Raw genomic sequence first — 23,069 nt, 5'->3', positions numbered from 1 at the left:
ATATATCATACAAATTTATATTATTAAGATTGTATAAAATTAGTAAAGCCCATGAAGCCCAATAAACCGACGTTGGCTTATTGGGTTTTGGATCCAGAATGGATCAGTTTTGGGCCTCATCTTAAATCCATTAACGCGGATCTCCTTTTCTTGTGACGCGCGAATCGCCACGACTCTCTTGATCCCGCCAAAAAAAAAGAAATAGAGAAACCTAGAAAGGATGATCCTTTCTCTATCCCCTCCGATTCCGATCGGTTCCCACCACCGCCATCGCCATGACCGCCCTCGCTCCACCGCCACTTCTTATTAGCCTGCAGAGGACGCGCCGTAGAATACTCTCTCTATCCTCCGCCGGTGGATCTCGGGCGGCGCCTCGGCGAATATTCCTCGGCCTCGGCGCCTCTCTCCTCGAGAACTTCGCTCGGATGGCTTCCGGAAGCGGCGGGGGTCGTTCTTTCGTTGCTTCCGCTCGGCCGCAGCAGGGGGTTTCTCCCGTCGAACAGGTTGCGTGCGAGAACTCTTCTTCTTGCTTCTCAAAATTTGTTAAGGATTTCTGGCGAAGTTGGTGGTTGTTGGTTTAGGTATTGAAGAATGTGCAGTGGCCGGAGAAGTTTCCGTTCAAGGACGAGGATTTCAGCCGCTTCGATGAGTATTCACGCTTTCCCTTCTCGGACGCTGTCTCGATTTCTTAGTTTCTTTCTCGCATGTGATCATCACAATATGTTGGCTCGAGTTCCATTTTGTGATGCGTTATTTCTCACTTTTTAAATTGCAAGTATTCATCAAAGTTATATTTCAGTGTTTTATTGGAGAAAGATAGAACTAAACCGTCATGATTTTGCTTGTTTGACAGATCGCCAGATACATACTTCTACTCAGAACCTCGTTTTGTTACACATATAGATGATCCTGCAATTAGAGCACTTACCCAATATTATTCGAACGTTTTTCCTCCCAGCAATTCTCCAGGGGTGTCTCTACTGGATCTATGTAGCAGTTGGGTATGCTGCTTTATGTTGTTGTTGTCTTGTAGTTGTTTTCTCTCACAAGCAGTCCTTATTTTCCAACGTTGATTGGTGAAGTGTTCTGTTCTGTCTACTATGTGCAGGTGAGCCATTTTCCAGCAGGATACAAACAGGAGAGAATTGTAGGGATGGGTATGAACGAAGAAGAACTCAAGCGAAACCCGGTATTGTGGATGCATCCTTCTTTTTAGAAATAGATTAGGGAGCATCCCTGATTGTAGTTTTTTTTTCATAATCAATTTCTTGCCTGCTAGGCTAATATTAGGTGCAAATCTAGTAGCCCTTCATTCTGAGAGCAGTTTACTTGTCTTGAAGTGCATTGTCACTGAATTTGCAAATATATATTTTTATTTCAGAGCTTAGGTGTTATTGCAACTTTACAAGATGTGTCAGCATTACTAATAATGATCTACTATCTGATATTTTCTTGTACCATACCATATGTTATGAGATGACGATGTTTGTACTTTTCTTTTCTTAGTAATTATGAAAATGGTTATGATGTTATTACAATGTATATTTTCAGGTTTTGACAGAGTATGTCGTGCAAGATCTAAATGTGAACCCCAAACTTCCATTTGATGATAATAGTTTTGATGTAATTACTAATGTGGTATGTACTGTGACTCCTATTTGTACTTAGTATATACAAAGTCCCTTTTCAGCTCTACAGTATTTGGATTGTCAAATGGTTTTTGTAGGTCAGTGTAGATTACTTGACCAAGCCAATTGACGTTTTCAAGGAGATGCAACGAATACTTAAACCAGCAGGTGTAGCTATAATGAGGTATGGTGTTCATTTCTTTCTTTTCTCTTCCTTGTGAGCATCTTTTCTCTTCTCATATCTTTCCTCGTAAGTGCGCATTATTTCTTTATCTTGAATAATGTTATCCTGACGTAAGAGGTGATTAATACATTTCTTGCTCTACCTGAACTTGAGAAAATTCAGCAGACAGTTATACTCTTATTGACTGAACTTGATATTTTATTATCAATGGAAAGCACTTTAAGTGGAGAGGACAATATGAGTTGCATGTCCTATTAAATTTAGTCATCATTTGTCTTCAGAACCATATTTTTCCTATGCAACACTGTAACTGTTGTTACCTTCTAAGATTTTATACAAGGGTTTTTGTCAACTGCATAGATATCTTGTAGGCCCATTAAACTGGAGAAGTTACTCTTATGGTTCTCAAGCCATGTTTACTATTGCAATTGTTTGAGTTCAAGTGGAGTAGCTTGTAGTCTTGTTAGTTTTGAATTTATTTTGCCCTATTTTATGAGCTCCCTTGCAAGAGAAAGTAGATGAAATTCTGAACCAGCGGATGGATTTGTTAATTCGCTAGGTAAGTTTATGCACCAAAAACAGTTCAATGTGAAAATGCATAATAGTAAACTCGACCAGCTTGCAGCAGGATGAGTACTTGGTTGGTTTCTTTGATGCCAATGTCTAAGATTATTATTATTGTGAGAAGCAAGAAGAAATCCAGTTCCTCTTGTTTTTCTGTGCTCATTTTTTTTGTTATTTTTGGGTTGACATAGTGCTGTCACAAGGCCTCCTTAAAAAAGCATTAGATATTCTAACTTTCTGTGTCTTTTGTTCTTAATAGTTTCTCAAATCGCTGCTTTTTCACAAAGGCCATATCTATCTGGACATCAACTGGTGACACTGATCATGCTTTGATCGTGGGTTCATACTTCCATTATGCTGGAGGTTTTGAACCACCTGTGGTATGCTTTATCAGTTTCTTGTTTGAGCATGAAACCAAAGTAATTAATCAACAGGACGTAATGTTTTTGTAACTGGCTGGTTGTTAAATTTTCTTGCAGTCTGTCGACATATCTCCAAATCCTGGCCGCTCTGACCCGATGTATGTTGTATACGCCAGAAAGCAGATGACTGCATAAGTATGAAATTTTGTGTAAAAAAAAGATTGCGGTGAGGGTGAGAAGTCGCAGAGGAGCATACTAAACCTTTCTTTTTATTTTGATATTTTACGTGAAGCATGTCATTTTTCTGCATATTGCTAATTTAAGAATGTGTTATATCCATTTCTGGCCACGGGGAAAACTTTTATATAGGAAGGTCCGTCCTATAATAACAGTCCTTGTATTTTGTATAGTTCATCAATATATCTTTATCTCTCGTCAAGTTTTGAGCCACCTCTCGTGATGTAGTCTCCGAGCAGGTCAATATATCCTTGCGAGCTAAAGCCGGCACACCCTCCATCTCAAAATTGTAGGGCTAGAAGTTACGGTTACTGGGTATCATGTTTCTTTTTTTTTTCTTTTATCGTCGCATTCGTATTAGTTTCTGGCGTATCGAAGCCATCCACTACGATGGATCTCCTTAAACTAGAATGGATCTCCTTAAACTAGAATGGAGCCATGCAGGTGCATTTGGATTCCGCGTGGTGACTATGCTGGCCCTTCTTACACATGAAAACCTTAGGCTTTATCCACTTTTATATAGAACCAAAGATACTTCATCCACTGATGACATTTTGATATTATTAGTCTTAAAACTCAAGAAAGAATTTTTGCAAGCTGCAACACTCGTAAGGTAAATTTCGTTCAGAGTAAGTAGCTAGCGAGTGGCAAAGCTCTGGCAGAAATGGATAAATGTTGTCGTAAGGCCGAAGAAGTAAAAAAAAACATGTCAGCTTCTAGGGAAATTCGCATGGTCACTACTGAAATATAGACTCGTAGAAGATATATGATCACTAAACCAAACTAACAAATGTATTTTCCTTACAATGCCCTTTTCAAGATGTCCTCTTAATGTTACACATTCTGACAGTTTAACTATCTTTGCGTGCAAAATATTATCCCTGTTTTCAAATAGGTGCCTAGAAATTTACATCGCTTGACTTCATTGAGAAGCACGCCTTGCATACTTGAAGAACATATTTGAATGTTTTAAGCTTGCCAAGCATACCTTGCAGCACAGTTGTCTCTGAATGAAGTGCAATGAGATCGTTTTCAATGTTGTTTTTTGCCGCAAGTGAAGTCTGGATCCTCTACCAAGCTGATTGTGAGCTCAGGATTGGGGGAATGCAACTCCAGTATGACCTGGGGGCATGGTAAGGTTGTTTCTGAATTAGGTAAAAGAAGATAATAAAGTACAAGATGACTACAACTCTAACGAACCCAGCTGAAAAGATGCTAGTAAAATTATGTACAGAGAAAAAAATTTCTTTATAAGTACGCAGAGATGCTGTACATACAATAACATTTTCCCCATTCCGAAGGATTGGTGCGGGAACATAGAGAGTGCATTGTGGTCCGATGAGCTGCAAATTCATCCGGTTCTTATTGAAATTAATGCAGAAAAGGAAAAAGGTATTGCTTCTCCAGAAAGAAAGAAGAAACATAAATTATAAGTAAATGTTTTCATCAATCAAGTTAGCATTGTACCGGCCAGAATCTTCCAATATTGAAGTTGTTCACAAAAGCGACCCCTTTAGTCCAACCACGGAAGGACATGAATGTGTCCTTAATGTCATTCGCTGAGTCAATATGGAAATGGCCTTCATAAATTACTGGTTGATCTGAGATGCTCTCTGCAATAATATAGTTATTATCGTAAGCGTCTTGTTGAAAGATGAATCTAGAATCAAAACTGAGCGTCATATGCTTTTATGGCAATCAAGCAGAACCACAAGATTTCTAACTGTTTATTGTGTGAAAAAAACATCATTTTCTAAAATGATACATGTAAGCTATTATCTAAGTCAGATGATAACTATGAGGGTCAAAACAAATCTTATGAAATTTTATGCGGGCACATAAACAAGCACATGGACACTACTCAGAACAGTGTTTAAGAAGGTTTCGTCTACAGGAACTGATATGTTATCATTCATGTAGGCTCTTAGCATGTTGTGATGTGATATTGTCACGGCTGAGGGAAATGCACTCTCTATAGCGAGATATGAAATTGGAAGTGAAGTTGCCAACTATCATAAGTGTATCCAAAGTCACTATCCTAATATTTGGAAGATCACAGCAATATCCCTTGAGAAATTACTATTCCATTATTGAGTATTTCAAAACGTTTACTCTCCTTTTGAAGATGTCAACTTTGCCCTTACCTGCTAATAGTCCGACAAAATGATGAGCTATAGGAGAGGATTTACCACTAAACATATTTATATGGATAAAAAATCGACCACTTTGCCTTTCTGGATTAACTTTTCCATAACATTAAGGAAGCTTTGCTGAAAGTTCTTTTGGTGGCTAGATGTCATATTTTTGCCAAAAATTAAAAAAAGTTGTTACATACCTGTTCAGTTATTGCACAAAACACCGACAGGTCTGATATCTGTATGACTATAAAGTCTCTAGAAAGTCATGCAGTACCACACATGAAATTCAACATCTCTTTATGCATATATAGATCAGATTTATCTAGCTCAATTGCATGAGAAACAAAACAGAGGAAAGAAGTATTATCTAGCTCAACTGCATGAGGGCCTTTTCTTTTTCCAACTACTTATCAACATATTCAAATAAAAGGTGATTGCTCTGTGACTTACCTTTCGAAGAATATCTGAACCTTCCAAGTTGATTTTGCAGACCAATAGGAATGGACATCTTATTGGCTCTAGCATTAGGAAGTTGCCTAATTAGACTGAATTTCAAAAGATTGTCCAATCCATGAAATGAAATTGGATACAATTTCCAGCGGTAGAGGATAATATTGTCCACTGTAACAGAAGATAGTATTCCCTGAATATTGAAGACTAGTGCATGAATTACAAAATTCATATATATCATTAATTATAGAACGAAACTGGAAATAAAGAATCAAATCTGCGATATCAGCATTATGCAAAATTTCCAGGCTTAGAAAATCAGACAAGTTGTAATTTGGGGATGCATAATGCTTTAGAAGAATCAATGACTCTTAGAATGTCAGCAAAGTTCGTGTTACTTGTGGGATTACCTTCCTATCATATGTATATGGCCCATAATTAACACGGCCCAAATTTTCCACCTGTACAGGAAGAGAAAAGTTTATAAGCATATATTGGACTATTTATGTTAAATTTAGAAGAAATAGAGGTCAACTAAGTAAGTCATCAGCAGTAGAGGAAAGACGTTATTACCAGAATAAATAAGCTGACATTAGATGAACAAGCTAAATTAGGGATTTCTAGTGATTTAGGTGACCATCTCTCTATGATGCCAACATATCTGGGACTTCTGTTACCATCAAGCGAACAAGATACAAACACTTGAGCTCTATCATGTACCTTCAATAGAGTTCACATTTAAATCAGTTATTAAACTACAGATTAGGAAGTAACAACTAACAACATGAAACTGCAAACCAGACCTTTGGAATGGAAATAATACTTTTGTCTTTCTTTTCTGGGTATTCTGAGGCATACAATAAAAATCCAAACATCTGAACTACAAGAAAAGCAGCAGTTACTGGAAAATATTAAACACACCAACTGGTCAAGAACTAGAAGAGAAGAAACAACTAATGGCAGTTAAAATGTGACTAAACTACATGGAGAGTTGGTTCTACCTGGCCCACTAACTCCATTGCAATAGGCTGTTCAGTTTCAACCACCTTTATCGGATCACATAGGAAATTAAGGACCTCAAACAATGAGGCAATCCTGTTTACCTTCACAGGTCCATATCTTGCTCTTTTGATTTTGGAAGGAACTGGATGAAGAGAAACCCCAGAATGTTCATGAATTACTCTTCTTAGAGCTGCATAACAATGTATTTTATCAATTACAAATGACCTGATTTTTATCTTCAAGATGAAAATTTCCAAGAATAGTTAATCTCAGATACTGATCGCATATTTATATGTTGCTCATACAATGTCATGAAGATCAGACTAGACCATACTACCTCATGTGATCAAGAGAAATGATTAGAGTGGACAGGTTAACCAACTTCCCATGTCATTTAACAGCTAACAAAGAATTCCCAAAGAAAGGAAAAGAAAACTAACAAAGAAGAAACCCCCTGACGTGATGGACATGTCCGGATGTTCCTATCCCCATCTAGCTTCAAATTGTTCTTTTCATAGAGATGGAGTAATTAATCACATGCATATGAAGGATGAGAGTTAAAAAATTGGTACGAACATGCCTTTAAATTTTGTATTATCCACATCACCAAACTCCTTAATTGGTGCATCCTGGTTGCAAAAGAATAACTCAATATAACACAGTTACTTAAGTTAGAATTTGGAAAAGCAAAGAAAAATATGATAGGCATTACTCACGTAATCGTAAGAAGTAAGATCAGCTTTGTAATCAGATTCAAATTGACCAGTGTTTGCTCCATTGAAAAAGCCAAAGTTGGTCCCTCCATGAGCCATCTGAAGATATAACCCCTAATTGAGATAGAAAATATATATAACTAATGAAATGCAGTTTCAGAACTTCGATGAAAACAGACATAGAGTACAGCAGAACCATTTCGAGACAAAATCTTTCTAAGAGCTTCAGCTGTATAATTGCCATCAGTATGTGCGATCTGTTCTCCCCAGTGTGTAAGCCATCCAGTGTAAAATTCTCTGCAAAGGAATTACAGTTAGCACAAGTATAGACTCTAGAGTATCATGTCAAAGGAAAAGGAATAGTCTACTGACGCTGATAGAGGAGGTGATTTTCCTGGCAAGTTATAACTCTTCTGTAACTCAAATATAGGCCATGGATCATCACCAGTTGAAAAATCAACAGCTGCATATGAGCCATAACGGTTGTCTAAGGAGAAAGGCAAATTGGTGAATACATGTTCATAATGGCACATGTGATTCTTAATGCATATTATTATTATTATTATTTTGTTATATGTATCATCAAATTTTCATATATATCATAGTGGCATATCTTAAAACTGTTAACCCCAGTCAACAATTAATGCTTGATGATCAGCACATGTCCAGAAAGGCAATAATTGCCCCACTTCTGCCAAACTATTGCATCACTGATGTGGTTCAGATCAGAATAAAATTTTGTACAATAACCAGACTACGCTAATGACACCAAGGGAAAAAGAAGCCAAGAGAAGCTTAAAAGTTTGTAAGCTTCAATTCGGACTTTCCAGATTATCTAGAAGTGTTCGGATGGGAACTCCGTCAGTGCTTTAAGTTTCAATCTCGCATGTGTTCAGATTTCATTTATTACGTATCTGTACCTAAATTCTTCAGACGTGAACAAATTAGATGGCAAATTGGAGCACGAATTCTTCCAAGTAGGGTCCATACTATAATCCTCACCTGATGCCTTGAAAGGGTAGCTTGAACCAACAAAGGCAATCTTTCTTGAAACAACACCAATTCAGATATTGATTATTTACTTGAACACAATTAAAAGTGTTGAAATCCAACTTGGCCTACATATTGTTTAAGCTGATGAAATTGTTCTCAGCAGTGAAGCATGTAACTCTTTCGAACTTCTTATAAGTCACAAGTTTGTAAGTTGTAACAATGCCTTACAGATAGCTAGTAAAGTTTCCTAGGGATTGGGGTACTCTAGAATATTGAAAAAAAGAAGTATTATACTCCCTCGTCCCACTTTGCAGTACTTGAATTTATTCCTTTACCATGTATCGTGGTTGAGGAAAATGCTTCAACATATCTCAATTATCATATAAATCAAGAACTTGAGAGGGTTAGAAACCAAAATTTGCATCTGACTACATAAGTAACATTGTTTATTTTTGACTTTTTTTATAATATGTTTTATGAAATTCTGTATGTCTTCCCACCAGAATCATCACCTGAGAAAACACCCTCTTCAGGAATAGTTCCTTTTTCTAAAGTATCTTGAGAGCCGCCATCAGTAGTATACCTGCAACATGAGATCGAAGCAGATGGCCAACTGGTGAACAGAGTCGCAAGGTAACATAAAGAAGAGCAATCAAACCGGGAACCAATTTAATTCACTACGACATCAGAAAGGATGATATATGGTGGAGGTAGCTCAAGAGAAACTAAACCAGCATAATTAACATTTCATGCAAATGCAAGATGAATTTTTGCAGGTAAAACTATATAAGAAACAACATACAGGATTGTGTTATTTCCAAGGTGCCTTCTAGCCAATTGCACTAGGAAATGAAGATAATTCTTGTCATCTCCATAAGATCCAAACTCATTTTCAACCTACAAAAGTTTATCCAAGATTATATCTCTTCACATAGATGGTCTAGAAATGAGAAACAGTGAACCATTATATGGGTAGATGTACAGAATTAAGTATTAAAAGCAAAGAATGGAGGCAGCAGCCAATAGAAAAAAAAAACAGTAAATCAACTTGCCTGAACCATAATGATAGGACCGCCATTCTCATATAACAGGGGTGCTACTTTAGGAAGTAATACATCCCACCATCTTTCTACCTGTAGAGCTCAATAAAGTTGAATCACAGAGTGCTCCTATAGTTACCAAAGAGAAGAAGTCCACACTTTCATTCTCCCATAATTTTACTAGTATGCACCGATCAAAATAAGTAATGATTAAATGGCATGACTAGTAGGTGAACCATCTGCCCTTTTTGTTCTTTTTCCTAGCAAGTGATATATTGAAAGAATTAAGGACCAAATCTATCCCTACTGAAAAACATATAGAGAAAATGAGGAATGAAACATCCTTGCACTACATGAGCTAAAGAGGAGAACAGGGACCAGGGGTCAACCTATTGCAGGCTGACCTTATCCTAACAAGAACCATATCCAGAATTAATTTAGAACCCGGAGAGCATAAGTTATTGCATGTTTGGTTTGGAATAAAGGCCATATGTCAGAGCCAACGTAGTTTGAATACTCATGCAGGAAAGCATAAATTTGTTATCTAATAAAGAAGAACCTACCAGGGAAAGGAAGGTAGAATCTGATGATCGTAGTCTAAGAGCTGGCTGTACAGCAAGTAACCAAGCAGGAAACCCTCCCAAGTCCCATTCTTCATCCAAGTGACATGATAATTTGGAATATAACAAAATAAGAGATAGATGAGGTAGGTTAAAATTAACAAAAATCAGTAACTAAAAGAGAATCAACTACCAAACATGCAAGAATCAGTAGATAGATACCTTGCATGATAGTTCTCACTTCTTAATAGACTTTTTATATAAGAAAAAATTACAGAAATTGACGGGAATAACAATCAAAAGCTCATTAGTAAACATTATCATGGAACTAAGATTCAGTTGACATTCTGCTTTCCTACCCCTTGGGTAGAAAGACAACTTCCCTCTTTGTCTAGATACTTTCATGTGTATGGAAGCTCACTGCCTAGTGCGGATTGCAACATATAAGGTAGATCTTCCTATCATATCATTAGTTTGAAGGTTTCAATTGCAAGCCTAACTAGATTTGATTGGCAAGAAAATATGTAAAGAGTGTCAGATGAAGAACTAGTGAAAAAGATTTATGTGATTCTTCCTTACGACCTTCTCGACTTTAATTTCTGCTACAAAGAGACCATAAAATGTAGGAAATACGTAACTGCCGATGCTAATCACAAATGATACTTGAGAGAGGTATGAATCACCTGCACATATGTAAGGGCCTGCGCGGAGCATAACAAGGAAACCTAATTCCTGCGCAAGCTTCAGATATGATTCAATATCAGCAATACCCTCAAAATCCCAACTCTGTGGCTGTGGCTCGTGTAAATTCCAAGGTACATACGTTTGGATAGTGTTCAATCCCAGTGCCTTGGCTCTTAAAAGCCGATCTCTCCAATACTGGCGAGTGTTTTTTTTAAAACAAAAAAGTCAAACATAACAAATGGATTGAATAAATTGGCTACTAATGCAGAAGCGACAAGAACTCTTTTAAATATACGATCAAACGCAATACCTCAGGAACAATTCGGAAATAGTGCATATCACCCCCAATGATCTGAAATGGGTGTCCATCCTTCCAAAACTTGTCATCCGCGATCCAGAACCTCCGATCGCTGCTGACCTGATCCTTCGCATAACAAGATAAGTAGCATTCACCAACCAGCTCAAGCTAAAGTGAACAACGAGCTAAGATCTAGAGGTGCTTAAGCTGCCGCATGTGAAGATCTATGGAAAAGACAAGAGTAGTTGCGAGGAGCGTACCGAGGAGCCATGGCCGCGATGGAAGGAGAAGGAGGCGGAGTAGGAGATGAGAGCGACTAGTGTAAGGAGGAAGAGAAGGGCCTCGCAGCTTCTTTCCGGCGCCATCCGGCTTCTTCGGACCCGTCGCCTCCGTAGTCCGTACGCTTCGCTTCTCCTGGAATCTAAAATGGCATTTCTGGATGTCAGAGCGTACAAAATTGTGCTCGGGAATCGCGGCCGACGGCTAAGAGCAGTGCCAGAGCTAAGCGTGCAGAATTCATCCAAAACTTACGGATGGAAAATTTAATTATTTATTTGGTTTTGATTCATGGACAGCAAGCTCACAAAAGTTTTATCTGCAAATAAAATTGTCCTTTGATAATAAAAATAAATCCTTTGATATTAGAGAAAGGTTTCTATCTCTCTTTTATTTTTTTTTCTTTAATCTATTTCTAGTGCCACTTTAATGACCAATTTAAGAACAAAAGTCATTGAGAAGTAATTACATGAGCACGTATCTTTTCTCCATTAGATTCCAATCTATATATGTTTCAAATTTGATAAGATAACTACTTCAAACATTTCTCTCAAATTATAATGAATATATAAATATATTTTGTCTATAATATATTAAAAATCCAAATTTATTCTTTTTTTTTGTTTTGTTGAAAAATAGAATTCCAAATAAATTGAGATTTTAATTTAAATATATTCATATCTCTTTAATCGATTTAATAGATAATTAATACAAAATATTTTTTATACACTTAGATCCATCAACAACCAACTGTCTATGTCATGCTAAACAATCGCATTAAAAGAAAAGATATATAAAAAATTTACTTAAGTGGGTTATTATATATTTTGATTTCGTATAGTTTAGTTTTAAATTACGATTCTATCATAAAATAATAGATAATTTTATCATTTTATATATTTTTTATTTTATTTTATGTTTGATTTAAGTTTAAATTAAGTATGATATAATTCAAAGTTTGATCTAGACTTGAATTAGTGAGATTACTTAGACCTATGCACGTCCAAGATTGGCTCGATTAGACCCCCCCCCCCTTCCTCCTCCTACTGATCAGACTATGCTTATCGGACTCCAAACAAAAATAACCCATTCCAAATGAAGCCAACTCCGTTACGGTTGGACCGTGGATATAAAAGAGGGATAGCAGAGCGGAGTCGAGTCGAGTCGAGAGAGAAGACGGAAGTGAAGTGCAGAGCAGCGATCGAGAACTTCCTTTCGGCTGGCAATGGCGCAACCCCTTACGTCCGAGAAATCCGCAGGAGTTCCGGGTAAGTTTTCTATCTTTGCTATCCTTCTTTTGATTACATTTGATCTGCTCTTCTTCTTTTTTTTTGGCTAGTAATCATGGAATTAATATATTTTTGTCGCAATTTCTAGGTTTTTGCATGTAAAATTATTCGATGATATCACTATTCGACGGATTCGGTATATGAGTAGTAAGAATGATCCGGGGTGGGATTTATCAGGGTTAGTCTAAATGGAATTTAGGAAGGATTTACTCTTCATGTCGATAGGTTTAAACCACGAGGATGCTTGCTTCCCTCTAACTTTTGTTGATCGACATAGTCCGCGGTAGGTACTTCAAATAATGAACTGTTGGTGGGAGATGTAGTAGGTTTATAGATATATGTAAGTGTTACCAGATATGTGGATTAAGAAAATTCTGGAAGATGTCTTAAATTTTGCCCTTATTTGAGTAAGTTGCAAATTGGAATGCCTTGATCGTTAATGTCTTCCATCATCCAAGAGGCATATTGCTGTGCTTTTGTTATGGCATAAAATTCGGGCTATACTGGAATATGTTATTTTCTTATTCTCAATATCTTCATTCCTTGTGTGTGCGTAGTGGAATTACTTATTGTTTCATGGCATCACTTATTTCATTCTCTCAAATGCTGTTATGGTTGTCTGCTTTATGTGGCCAAAATTTTCTATTGTATTTTTGATATTCACCATAGTGACTGCTAAATGCTAAGTGAATTATCCTTTTAATGGAGCTTAGTCTGCTTAGAGATTTAATTTGCACAACACTGATTTCAAATATATTTGAGCATTATAGAATTGGACGTATCCTCAACAATGGGAGAAGGTTGGGAATTGCTTATTTTGTTCATATTTACTGCTAGTTGTTTGATGCATCAAAATATTTGTCCATATTTTTTTTATGTTATGTAATCATGCCGAATATCCAATAATACAGTTATTTTATGGATCTACAAATATGCAAAGTCTTTCAGAGTAGTTCTGCATCCAATCATTATTTCTCAATGTCCTCTTCACAGATTCTATCTTTCATCTATCTTTTTCCATGTAACATCATGAATGCGTCTTTCAGTTGTTTCTGAGGAAAGAATTCAAATAGTTAATAAGTATGGAGAAAAACTTGCTGGTATGTTACATCAAGTTGGTTCAAAGAAGCTTGTGATCATATGCCATGGATTCCGAGCTTCCAAGGTAACCTTATTTAACTATTTTCCAGTAATAGCTTCAGATGTTAACTATTTTCCAGTAATAACTTAGATGTTAGTTTAACGTATTATGTTATGCCTTATCTAAATCAAAATAGCTTTTCTTTCCATGGACTATTGTCAGTCAAAATCGCATGAACTTCCATATTTTTCTAATTGAGACTCTTGTTAGGCAGGTGTTTAGGAACTTCCATGTTTTTCTAATTGAGACTCTTGTTAGGCAGGTGTTTAGGCTGAATCTATCACTTTTATCCTCACAAATAACTCTGACCTTTCATTTGTATTAACTATTAAGAAGCTGAATATGTTCCATTTAATGTGAAGTTGGATACTTCTCAATAACCATCTTGCATTTGTGAATACTGCTATATCCAGGATGATAACATCATGCTTAATCTTACTGCTGCATTAACAAGAGAAGGGATCAGCGTCTTTCGATTTGATTTTGCCGGAAATGGGTGAGCGAACTCTCGAAAGTCTTGTTCATTGAAGTTTACCATTAATATTCGTCAGTAATTATGCTTTATATTGAATCGTCATATTACTCAGACTTTTGTTACACTTTATCTAGGACCATTGCTACACGTGACCTAAAATTTTGTCCGTTCTAACCTCAAAGTGTTTCTCTTGATTGTCATGTACAAGTTTCTGTGCTTGCCAATTTTTTTTTTCTTATTTTGTCAATTTCTGAGTCTGAGATGTAGTATCTATGATTCAACATGTAATTATGGAAATATATATATATATATATATATATATATATATATATATATATATATTCACGTTGTTTATGCTGGCTTTTCTTGTACAACTTAATATGCTTTCCACATTGAATGTACTCAGATGCTATGTTCCAGAGAGGTACTGCACATGCTACTGTGGTGATATCTGAGTGTACTAGTGATAATTTGATTTTCCAGGGAAAGTGAGGGTGAATTCCAATATGGCAACTACCGTAGAGAGGCTGATGACTTGCGTTCTGTGATCTCACATTTCTCTGAGCAGAAATATGAAATAACTGCTATTGTTGGACACAGCAAAGGTAGACGATTTAGTTTCTGTTATAATTGTCTTCTGCTTAGTTCTTGGTGAAATTTTTTAGACATTTGACCTGTTATCTGTTATATATCTGTATTGGATATTTGAAAGTTCTGAGGGATCTTACTAAGCAAGTCTTTTTCTAGGAGGGAATGTGGTGCTCCTATATGCATCCATGTACCATGATGTACCTATTGTCATCAATCTTTCTGGTCGCTTTGCCTTAGATGGAGGTATTGAAGGTCGCTTAGGGAAGGAGTTTATGCAGAGAATAAAAAGAGATGGTTTTATTGATGTCAAAGACAAAACAGGTATAAGCTATAAATGGTAAATTAACCTTTTAGTGGATTTGGAAGTACAGATGTTATCTATATACTATTTTAAAGCCTTCTACTTCTCAATAATTTGATGATATTTAGTTTCTTAATTTGAGTCTTCTGGGCGGATATGGTTTAATAAATGGGAAGTGTAAGCTATAGGTATATTAAGATGCCTTATATTATATAGTTTTGTTGGTTAAAGTACTTGTCTTTTGTTAATATCAGACAGGGATTGAATAGTCATTTGAAGGTAAACAATTAGTTCATAATCTTGATGATTGAGATTTCATTTCACTAATCATGCCTGATGCAGCCGTAAGGTTAGGTTTATTGCACATATTGAATAATATTTAACTACAAGTCTATATCCCAGGAAAAACTGAATACCGGGTGACAGAAGATAGTTTAATGGATCGATTGAACACGGATATGCATGCGGCAAGCCTTTCTATTAACAAAGAATGCAGGTTAAGTACATTTAAATACTGCTGTGAACCAAGTTTCATCCTTTCATGCTGGTGCGATTATTCCTGTATTTCCATAGTCAATGTAAAGAGCTATTATCTAGTAATCTCCATAAATTGTTATACCTTGGTGTTAAGCCGTACTTCTTTGCCTGACATATTTGAACAACATTGCCTACATGGCATGACAGCTTACATTGTGATCTCTCCCTTTCAGTTAAATAGAAGATCTCATGATCATTTTGGTACAGATAGCATGCATAGTAAATTTATAGTATATGTTTAAGCTGACAACTCACTAGATTCTGGTTTTTTTTTTCTCATTTTCTGCATCCAGGCATTTTATGAGTTTCAAGCCTGAAAATCACTCTTCTATTTGTTGCTTTAAGTGTCGATCTCTTATGGACAGATTACTGTACCTTGTCCAATTATATCACCTGTAGTACAGGCTCGACGGCTTTGGTCTTTGGTCAAGCAAACATCGTAGGTTGGTATGGTTTTTGAAACAATAAAGTTGAACCAACCTTCATTGATTTTCTTATTAATTAATAAACTGGTAGAACCTCAATATATGATGATTACGATCATGCAAGTGCAAAGTCAATCTGGCAACTATTTATTATTCTACTCCTGATAAGTGAGCTAAGTTTGCACCTCCCGCTTCAGTTTCTCATCTGATTTCTTTTTTTTCTGTTTCCTTCATTTGTAATCATAGTTTGATGTATTTTCTATATCTTTAAGACTGTTTTACTTATTACATCAGTCACTCCATACCTCATAGGGTCTTAACAGTTCATGGCTCAGAAGATGAAATTATACCAGTACAAGATGCCTTGGAGTTTGCCAAGCTCATACCTAACCACAAATTGCATATTGTTGAGGGTGCCAACCATTGCTATACTGCACATCAGCAAGAAATGGCTTCACTAGTGCTGGACTTCTTAAAATCTAATCAGGTATTATCACCTAGACGCAAAGTTGAAAAGTTGTTTTCGAGATTATGAGTTTCTTGGTGACATGTAGATCGTGTTCTTTGTCATCTATAAGTTAACATTCTCAGTTGTCGCTGGTCAGTTTTCTGTGAATAACATATTATTGCCATCATTAGTTCCATAACGTTAAACCTCGTCACTAGTCCTCCTTTTTCCCCCCCTTTTCACTATACAGAAAATCAAGTAGAGAAAGCTTGTTGTTGAAACACTTCATATCCTCAATCCTTATTCAAATGGCAAAAAATGTATCTGAACCAATTTATTATTCTTCTCGAGCATTCCTTGTTATGACAAGTAGTGTAATTACCACAGGTGGGAGATGCCTCTTCAATGGGAGAAGAATAAATTTCTATTGAAGTTTACGCTAAGAAATGATGTCTTCCGTAATTGGGATACGTACGTATTGTACTAGCTTGGATTACTATTATTACTTCAATCATAATGTATAACTCTTTGTTTTCACCTGCAATCGAGGCAATATCAATCCTATTGATGCTGGCAAGTAGTTTCTAGGGAAGTACCATATCTTTGTTAACTTTTCTTTCAAACTCTTGTCTCATCGGAGCAAGAAAAATCATCTGGTAGATTGCTTCCTAGTAGTTTCCACCATTGTTTATACTTGAACTATTAAGTTTCAAGGCAGCCATTGCAGTTTGCACTTACAACGAGCCTGTCCTTGTGATGTTCAATGCTCGCCGTTGATTTCATGAGAACCATACCCATTTGAAGGCAAAGAGTTATTATATGAGACAAGCAGCGTCTCCACGTAAGGGAAGTCTTGCCTTACTATTAAAACAAGATTGCTGCAATATTTTTCTTGACGTGGGTCAACTCGTAGTATGGTTATCGCTGAATTAGTCTAATAAACGACTATGAGACTATTTAACCAGCATGTTACTCGACCTTTCCTGCTACGTGATAACATATTAAATCTAAGTATGCCCAAAATCAAAGTTTTTCTTGCAAAAAGATCCACTCGATATTTTGATATTAAATAAGGGTTATTTATATCTTGACGCCCTTCAAATAAATATTTATTTAGAAATTTTTATATAAATAATTTTAAAATTTTGACTTACTTAATCGATAGATAAAAATGCATCCCTTTTTCTTCTTCTCTAGTGGTCTAGGATAATAAAACTCTAAACTAATTATCTCTAATTCTTCAAAAATCCACTCTAATAGGAGAGAAAAATAAATAGTAAAAGCATTTTATCCATCTAATTGGTTAGTTAACTTTTTTTAATTTTTTTAACAAAATTCTTAATAGAGGTTTATTTTTTTAAGGATGGAAGTTATAAGGAATGATAGTTATATAATTACTTTTAAATAGGGTGAAAATGAGTCGGATTAAGTTTAACCCAACTTACTATTCGATCTAGATCGGATACGAATAAAAAAAGTCCTATCCAATTTGAATACAGATATGTTCTTAGAAAAGTTCGGATCCAAATTTGAATCCGAGGATAGTATTTTAATAAAAATTCATTGTACTATTAATTCTGTCGGATCCGGATCCGGATAAACGGACATCCGTTTTACTGCATAACATTGCACAGCCCAACCCAACTCAACCCAACCCACTAACACTAACCCTACCCATATCTACCCCTTCTCTTTCCCCAATTCGCATTTCATCCGCTGCCTCCACTAAAAAGTGAAAAACCATTCCATCCGCCATCACCTCTCCGGCCCTCCGCCGCCATCGCCTCTCCGCCATCATCACCAAGCCCCGCCTCCTTCCTCCTCGACCTCTTCGTCACCAACCTCACCGGTAACGATAGGAAGGTATTACACCACAACACCTCTTATTTTCGGAGGATTCATCGTATAGACTTCGAATCATCTACTATTCAAGTTCTCGATGATCTAGTTGTTAAAGTTATAGGATACTTCTCGTTTGCTTGCAACTACAAAGCAGGAACATGCATTTTGTATGCTTAATTATAATGGTAGCCAAATGGCATTGTTTCTTTCACCCGTGGATTTTAAGAAACCTGGTGTATAGCCAAAGTAACTGGAAATGTATGTGATTCTTCAGAAGGTGAAGGCTGCTAATATTTCTGATTCACCTTAAGTAGAGTAAAGAAGTTGTTGAAGGGCTTTGGGTCAGTTACTGTAGGAAATTAGATGATCGTACCCAAAATGTTTGGACATGGGTTTTTACTGATGGGACATGGTTGTTATCGGTTACCCAGTTTAGAATTCCTTGCTTCAATGGATTAAAGATGAGTTGCTTTTTATAACTATAAATTACTATCTTGATTTAAGTTAAATTATCTTGATTTTGGTCTTAATGTCAGCAATGTCTAGTTTATAACTAAGGTCATCAGTTATAAATTAGCTAATTGACTTCAGGCTTTGATCAATCTTGAGGTTAAAATAATTATCTGAACTTTATTCAGTACTTACTGAGACAAAACTATTGATCCATCTTAATTTTGTTCAACATGTACTAAGATGGAACTATTGATCCACTTTAAAATAGTTTCAGTGCTTTTGAAAACATCCTAGTTTATATTTCAGTTATATATTGAACTTCTGATAACTTATAAGCAGAGGGTGACACTTTTTTTGAAACTCTTAGTATTTTATGTGATGGATATGTTGTTATTTTGATTTGTCTGAAAGCACATAACTGTGATTAATTAAAAATTTCTCTTTCTACCAGTATTGTGCGTGTAATCCTATTCATTGACATTCCCTTGCTATGGAAGTATCATTCTGTAAGAATATTATGCTAATTTTACATCATTATTTAATTTAGCAAGTTAACATTGTTTTTTGATGGAAGTGAACCAATTATTTTATCCTGCCAAATTGCAGATTTGGTTGCAGAATTTATTCTTTCTTCTAGCTAGTGTGCTTTGCTTGCATCTCACATTGACATTTTTCTCTGTTTGTCTTCTTTTCTTCTCTGATTCATTGATTGGGAACATAAGTAGTTTTGCAATTAAACCAGCAGTTACATGTCGGACTTCAGTTTGGTATCTAATATCAGGAAATTCTTCATGACTTTTGCATCATCCTCTTGATGTCATTTTGAGTTGAGATACTTTCTCTTGCTTGTCTCTTTTTTTTATTAATACTATTGTTTCCCATTCCACGTTGAAACTCCGTTGCCATACCATGGCTTGGCTTGAATTGAGATTCTTACTTTTCAACTCCTTTTGGCCTTTCTGTTTTTTCCCCCTTTCTTTATTTCATGGTTCCTCTCGAATTGCTTCTGGCTGCTGTGCTTTGAACACAGTTGCCTTGCAAGCTTCTTTTAGATTCATAAAATGCCGAGGACGAGAGCAACTGCAGCAGCTGCAAAGCCAGCTGAACCTGTAAAGCCTTTTGTGCCTGAGGACCAAGTCCCTAATGATGAACATGAGGAGATGATGGAAGAAGAGGTTGAGTATGAAGAAGTTGAGGAAGAAGTCGAGGAAATAGAAGAGGAAGAAGAGGAAGTCATTGAAGAGGAGGAAGAAGAGGAGCATGAGGAGGAAGAAGAGACTGCCGCTGATGTTGATGGAATTGCTAATGTCAAAGATGATCTGATGAAAGATGATGAAATGGATGAGGATGAAAGGAAAAAGCATGCTGAACTCCTTGCTCTTCCTCCTCATGGTTCAGAAGTTTATATCGGCGGCCTTCCTCGTGATGCATTGGCAGAAGACTTAAAATGTTTCTGCGAGTCTGTTGGTGAGGTAACTGAGGTGAGTTGGCCCTCTTCTCATGCCATAGATTGTTTCTGCGGTTTGGATAAACTATTTAATAGCTATTGAAAATGACAGGTTAGGATGATGAAAAGTAAGGATTCATCGGACAACAAATGTTATGCCTTTGTTACTTTCAGAACTAAAGATCTGGCTGCCAAGGCTATTGAAGATTTGAATAATACTGAATTTATGGTAATAACTGTAATAGTTGCTTCTTTTCTGAAAAATTATATATTTACTTTGATGTTCTTAAGTTCACTTTTTATCTTGGGATTTCTTATGCTGAATTTCATTATGCGTGGGCAATGTTTGGCAGAGGAAGAAGATTAAGTGCTCATCATCTCAAGCAAAACATCGACTATTCATTGGTAATATTCCTAAAAATTGGATGGAGGATGATTTGAAGAAGGCTGTGATGAAGGTTGGTCCAGGAGTTACCAATGTGCACTTGATGAAGGTATTTTAGAATCTGCTTTATTTCTGTTTCTTATGTACTATTTTTGTTACTAAAACCTGATTCACAAACATGTAAGTTGTTGATGATAGTTGTTATGTTGGTATCACATTAAATTGTTAACGCATGCATATACTTTCTGTTAACGCATGCGTATACTTTCCTGTAAGTGTTCTGCTATATGATTCTTGCTTATAACTACAGGATCCAAAAAATTCTAGCCGGAATCGTGGCTATGCATTTATTGAATATTACAACCAATCATGTGCTGAATACTCAAGAAAGAAGATGTCTATGCCAAAATTCAAGCTTGATTCTAATTCCCCCACAGTGAGCTGGGCTGACCCCAGGAATGACGATTCTTCTTCGAGTTCTCAGGTTTTAGTTAATACCTTTGTTTGTATGACATTGTACCTCACTTAAGCACCTTGTGACATGCCCTTCTGCTGATCAACATATTCTAGGTAAAGGCAATTTATGTGAAGAATCTGCCTCAGAATGTGACTGAAGATCAGCTGGAAAAGCTGTTCGAACACCATGGAGAAATCACTAAGGTGGTGTTGCCACCTGCGAAGTCTGGACATCAGAAGAGGTATGGTTTTGTGCATTTTAAGGAGCGCTCAATGGCTATGAAAGCAATTAAGGACACTGAGAGATATGAAATTGATGGTGAGTTTTAGTGCTTGCTATTCTACATCCTTTGTTTTGTTTGGCTCTAGATTTTTTATAGCACATCCTAATCTTGGCTCCATATTTCTGGATAGGCGATGTTCTTGATTGTTCTCTGGCAAAGCCTCCATCAGATAAGAAGGTTGAATCAGGGTCTAATGCTCAAAAAGGCCCTTTGCTGCCAAATTATCCAACTAGTATTGGATATGGTGTAATGGGAGGTGGTTATGGTGCCCTAGCTCCAGGACTTGGACAAGTATAGTAGTTTCTTCTTCTTGCTTATAAACTCAGATTATTGCTTTGTTTTAGTCCAATGCTAATACTTGTTCTTGGCAAATTGCTTATCACTTTTTTGTTCTATTATTATATTGATTCTTGCAGCCCATGATCTATGGAAGGGGCCAGAGTCCTGCTGCCATGGCAATGGTGCCGATGATATTACCTGATGGAAGACTTGGTTATGTACTGTAAGTATGATAGAACATATTTATTTTTGTTATATTGATTAAACCCTATTAAGATAAACTAAGAAAGATGTGCGACGAGATTATATTAGTTCAACATACAGAAAATGGGCAAAAAGCCCAAAAAACATGTTCAGGGAATGTTTAAGGCCTCTAAGCTATTAGCTATCCTGAAAATTTTGAATGTGGATTTTGCATTAAATAAAACTGAACAATTTGATATGTGGAATTTGTATTAAACAAGAACGATACCTCAAAGTCACCTACGCAACGGTGCAAATACTAGTCAATGGTTACAGAGCGGTACTTATAGTCGGTTCTGGTGACTTTTGAAATGCTATTGGTTTTTTATTCCTTTATTTGCTGGATCTATCAAACACATTTCTTCTCAGCTTCTGTTAAATGCAAACTTTGTTTTGATCCAGTTGTTTATGGAGTACTGCTGTTGTTTGCACTTGACAGTGTACAGTAGCTCCAGTCTTATAATTTGTATTATTGGTGGAAAACAGAAAGTTACCACTTCCATAACATTTACATAAACTTATAAAATTTGCAGGCAGCAACCTGGGGCAACCATAGGCGCATCGCAGCAAGGTGGTAATCGGGGCGGCAGCTCCAGTGGGGGACGGAGAGGCAATGACACTAGCCGTGGGCGCAGGTTTCACCCATATTGATTGCATGTGCTTTTCTGAGCAGAAAAGGTTGCTCAGCACTGTTATAGGCCTCATATCGAATTCAAACATTAAGCACCTTTTATAATGTACAACTTAATGGGAGGAAGATTATTAGTACATGCCAGATTACATCCTAACAGGCGCTTGTTTTTCTTAGCGTTTATTTTACTTAACCAGCTACTTTTATGTACAATGATATTAGGTCATGTTCTGGTTGAGATTCCTGGATAAAAGCAGCTTCCCCTGTGAAGGGCCAAATATATGTAGGGTTTGCTCATTGTTCTTGTTATGGCAGAATTAGAGTTGATGATGCATTTTCAAAGTGTGAGCAAGACTTTTACCAGATAAAGATTGAACTTAGTTTCCCAACATATGTGAAAACAACTTGGTGTAAATCTGAACGAATTGTGAATGACAAGATTAACTTGCTTATGGATAATGTTTTGATATGACAAGCCATCCTTTATATTTAGTAGTCTTAATTAGTATTTTCGTCATTTCAGTGTTAAAATAAATGGTTCAGATTAGTTGAAGCATCCACGTCGAATTTCAATTTCGAGGGAGATATTGAATGCACAGATAGGATAGGAAGAGAGGACTTTACAAGCCATGGGCATACGTATAGACAGGACCACGGCCACTGCTGTGTTACAATACCAAGTTTTTTCTCTCATTTATATCTTGGACGCAACG

General features: G+C 36.4%; 4 protein-coding genes across 11 annotated transcripts; 3 read left to right on the top strand and 1 right to left on the bottom strand.

Moving 5' to 3' along the window:
* Positions 1-183: 183 nt before the first annotated feature.
* On the top strand, positions 184-3,188 carry LOC140770376 (uncharacterized). Its single transcript, XM_073111548.1, has 8 exons — positions 184-503; positions 582-649; positions 854-1,001; positions 1,109-1,189; positions 1,552-1,638; positions 1,727-1,812; positions 2,636-2,756; positions 2,856-3,188. The coding sequence occupies exons 1-8, from the start codon at positions 276-278 to the stop codon at positions 2,931-2,933; spliced, it is 897 nt and encodes a 298-aa protein (XP_072967649.1). The 5' UTR covers positions 184-275; the 3' UTR covers positions 2,934-3,188.
* Positions 3,189-3,723: 535 nt separating this feature from the next.
* LOC140769626 (beta-galactosidase 8) lies at positions 3,724-11,394 on the bottom strand. Of its 2 annotated transcripts, none has more exons than XM_073110407.1 (19): positions 11,114-11,394; positions 10,866-10,979; positions 10,555-10,750; positions 9,875-9,963; positions 9,324-9,404; positions 9,074-9,168; positions 8,784-8,854; positions 7,651-7,741; positions 7,458-7,575; positions 7,282-7,377; positions 7,146-7,194; positions 6,565-6,755; positions 6,367-6,438; positions 6,137-6,283; positions 5,974-6,024; positions 5,564-5,756; positions 4,443-4,588; positions 4,253-4,318; positions 3,724-4,097 (listed from the first exon to the last, which is right to left on the bottom strand). In XM_073110407.1, exons 1-19 carry the CDS (start codon positions 11,216-11,218, stop codon positions 4,008-4,010), a joined length of 2,061 nt encoding a protein of 686 aa, XP_072966508.1. In that variant the 5' UTR covers positions 11,219-11,394; the 3' UTR covers positions 3,724-4,007. The 2 variants fall into 2 exon arrangements, with proteins under 2 accessions (XP_072966508.1, XP_072966509.1); XM_073110408.1 differs by having other exon boundaries at positions 10,866-10,973; positions 11,114-11,393.
* An 846-nt stretch (positions 11,395-12,240) lies between these two features.
* LOC140769627 (putative uncharacterized protein YDL057W) lies at positions 12,241-16,900 on the top strand. 2 transcript variants are annotated; one of them, XM_073110409.1, is made up of 8 exons: positions 12,241-12,397; positions 13,465-13,583; positions 13,973-14,055; positions 14,518-14,639; positions 14,782-14,946; positions 15,329-15,422; positions 16,201-16,375; positions 16,724-16,900. In XM_073110409.1, exons 1-8 carry the CDS (start codon positions 12,355-12,357, stop codon positions 16,754-16,756), a joined length of 834 nt encoding a protein of 277 aa, XP_072966510.1. In that variant the 5' UTR covers positions 12,241-12,354; the 3' UTR covers positions 16,757-16,900. The 2 variants fall into 2 exon arrangements, with proteins under 2 accessions (XP_072966510.1, XP_072966511.1); XM_073110410.1 differs by having other exon boundaries at positions 12,317-12,397; positions 13,412-13,583.
* Positions 16,901-18,033: 1,133 nt separating this feature from the next.
* On the top strand, positions 18,034-22,653 carry LOC140770224 (heterogeneous nuclear ribonucleoprotein Q). Of its 6 annotated transcripts, none has more exons than XM_073111293.1 (10): positions 18,034-18,199; positions 19,357-19,457; positions 19,662-20,112; positions 20,191-20,307; positions 20,432-20,572; positions 20,774-20,947; positions 21,034-21,238; positions 21,334-21,494; positions 21,620-21,705; positions 22,259-22,653. In XM_073111293.1, exons 3-10 carry the CDS (start codon positions 19,693-19,695, stop codon positions 22,374-22,376), a joined length of 1,422 nt encoding a protein of 473 aa, XP_072967394.1. In that variant the 5' UTR covers positions 18,034-18,199; positions 19,357-19,457; positions 19,662-19,692; the 3' UTR covers positions 22,377-22,653. The 6 variants fall into 6 exon arrangements, with proteins under 6 accessions (XP_072967394.1, XP_072967393.1, XP_072967395.1 ...); XM_073111292.1 differs by having other exon boundaries at positions 19,354-19,457; XM_073111294.1 differs by lacking the exon at positions 19,357-19,457 and having other exon boundaries at positions 19,684-20,112.
* Positions 22,654-23,069: the final 416 nt, after the last annotated feature.

This window comes from Typha angustifolia, chromosome 11 (genome assembly GCF_048772165.1).
Source record: "Typha angustifolia cultivar Huaian chromosome 11, ASM4877216v1, whole genome shotgun sequence".
NCBI classification, from domain to species: domain Eukaryota; kingdom Viridiplantae; phylum Streptophyta; class Magnoliopsida; order Poales; family Typhaceae; genus Typha; species Typha angustifolia.
Note: the sequence above shows the minus strand (reverse complement) of the source record. Positions and strands in the feature narration are given on the sequence as shown.

Excerpts from the sequence above, each read along its gene's own strand:
- LOC140770224 (XM_073111294.1), top strand. The coding sequence starts at position 19,693 with ATGCCGAGGACGAGAGCAACTGCAGCAGCTGCAAAGCCAGCTGAACCT. Across the intron at positions 20,113-20,190 it reads CTGTTGGTGAGGTAACTGAG|GTTAGGATGATGAAAAGTAA; the intron begins GTGAGTTGGCCC and ends TGAAAATGACAG. Across the intron at positions 21,239-21,333 it reads TGAGAGATATGAAATTGATG|GCGATGTTCTTGATTGTTCT; the intron begins GTGAGTTTTAGT and ends ATTTCTGGATAG.
- LOC140769626 (XM_073110407.1), bottom strand. The coding sequence starts at position 11,218 with ATGGCGCCGGAAAGAAGCTGCGAGGCCCTTCTCTTCCTCCTTACACTA. Across the intron at positions 6,756-7,145 it reads GGATAATACAAAATTTAAAG|CTCTAAGAAGAGTAATTCAT; the intron begins GCATGTTCGTAC and ends ATTGTTATGCAG. Across the intron at positions 6,284-6,366 it reads GTATTATTTCCATTCCAAAG|GTACATGATAGAGCTCAAGT; the intron begins GTCTGGTTTGCA and ends ACTCTATTGAAG.
- LOC140770376 (XM_073111548.1), top strand. The coding sequence starts at position 276 with ATGACCGCCCTCGCTCCACCGCCACTTCTTATTAGCCTGCAGAGGACG. Across the intron at positions 1,002-1,108 it reads TGGATCTATGTAGCAGTTGG|GTGAGCCATTTTCCAGCAGG; the intron begins GTATGCTGCTTT and ends TACTATGTGCAG. Across the intron at positions 2,757-2,855 it reads GAGGTTTTGAACCACCTGTG|TCTGTCGACATATCTCCAAA; the intron begins GTATGCTTTATC and ends ATTTTCTTGCAG.
- LOC140769627 (XM_073110409.1), top strand. The coding sequence starts at position 12,355 with ATGGCGCAACCCCTTACGTCCGAGAAATCCGCAGGAGTTCCGG. Across the intron at positions 13,584-13,972 it reads ATGGATTCCGAGCTTCCAAG|GATGATAACATCATGCTTAA; the intron begins GTAACCTTATTT and ends TGCTATATCCAG. Across the intron at positions 14,947-15,328 it reads TGATGTCAAAGACAAAACAG|GAAAAACTGAATACCGGGTG; the intron begins GTATAAGCTATA and ends TCTATATCCCAG.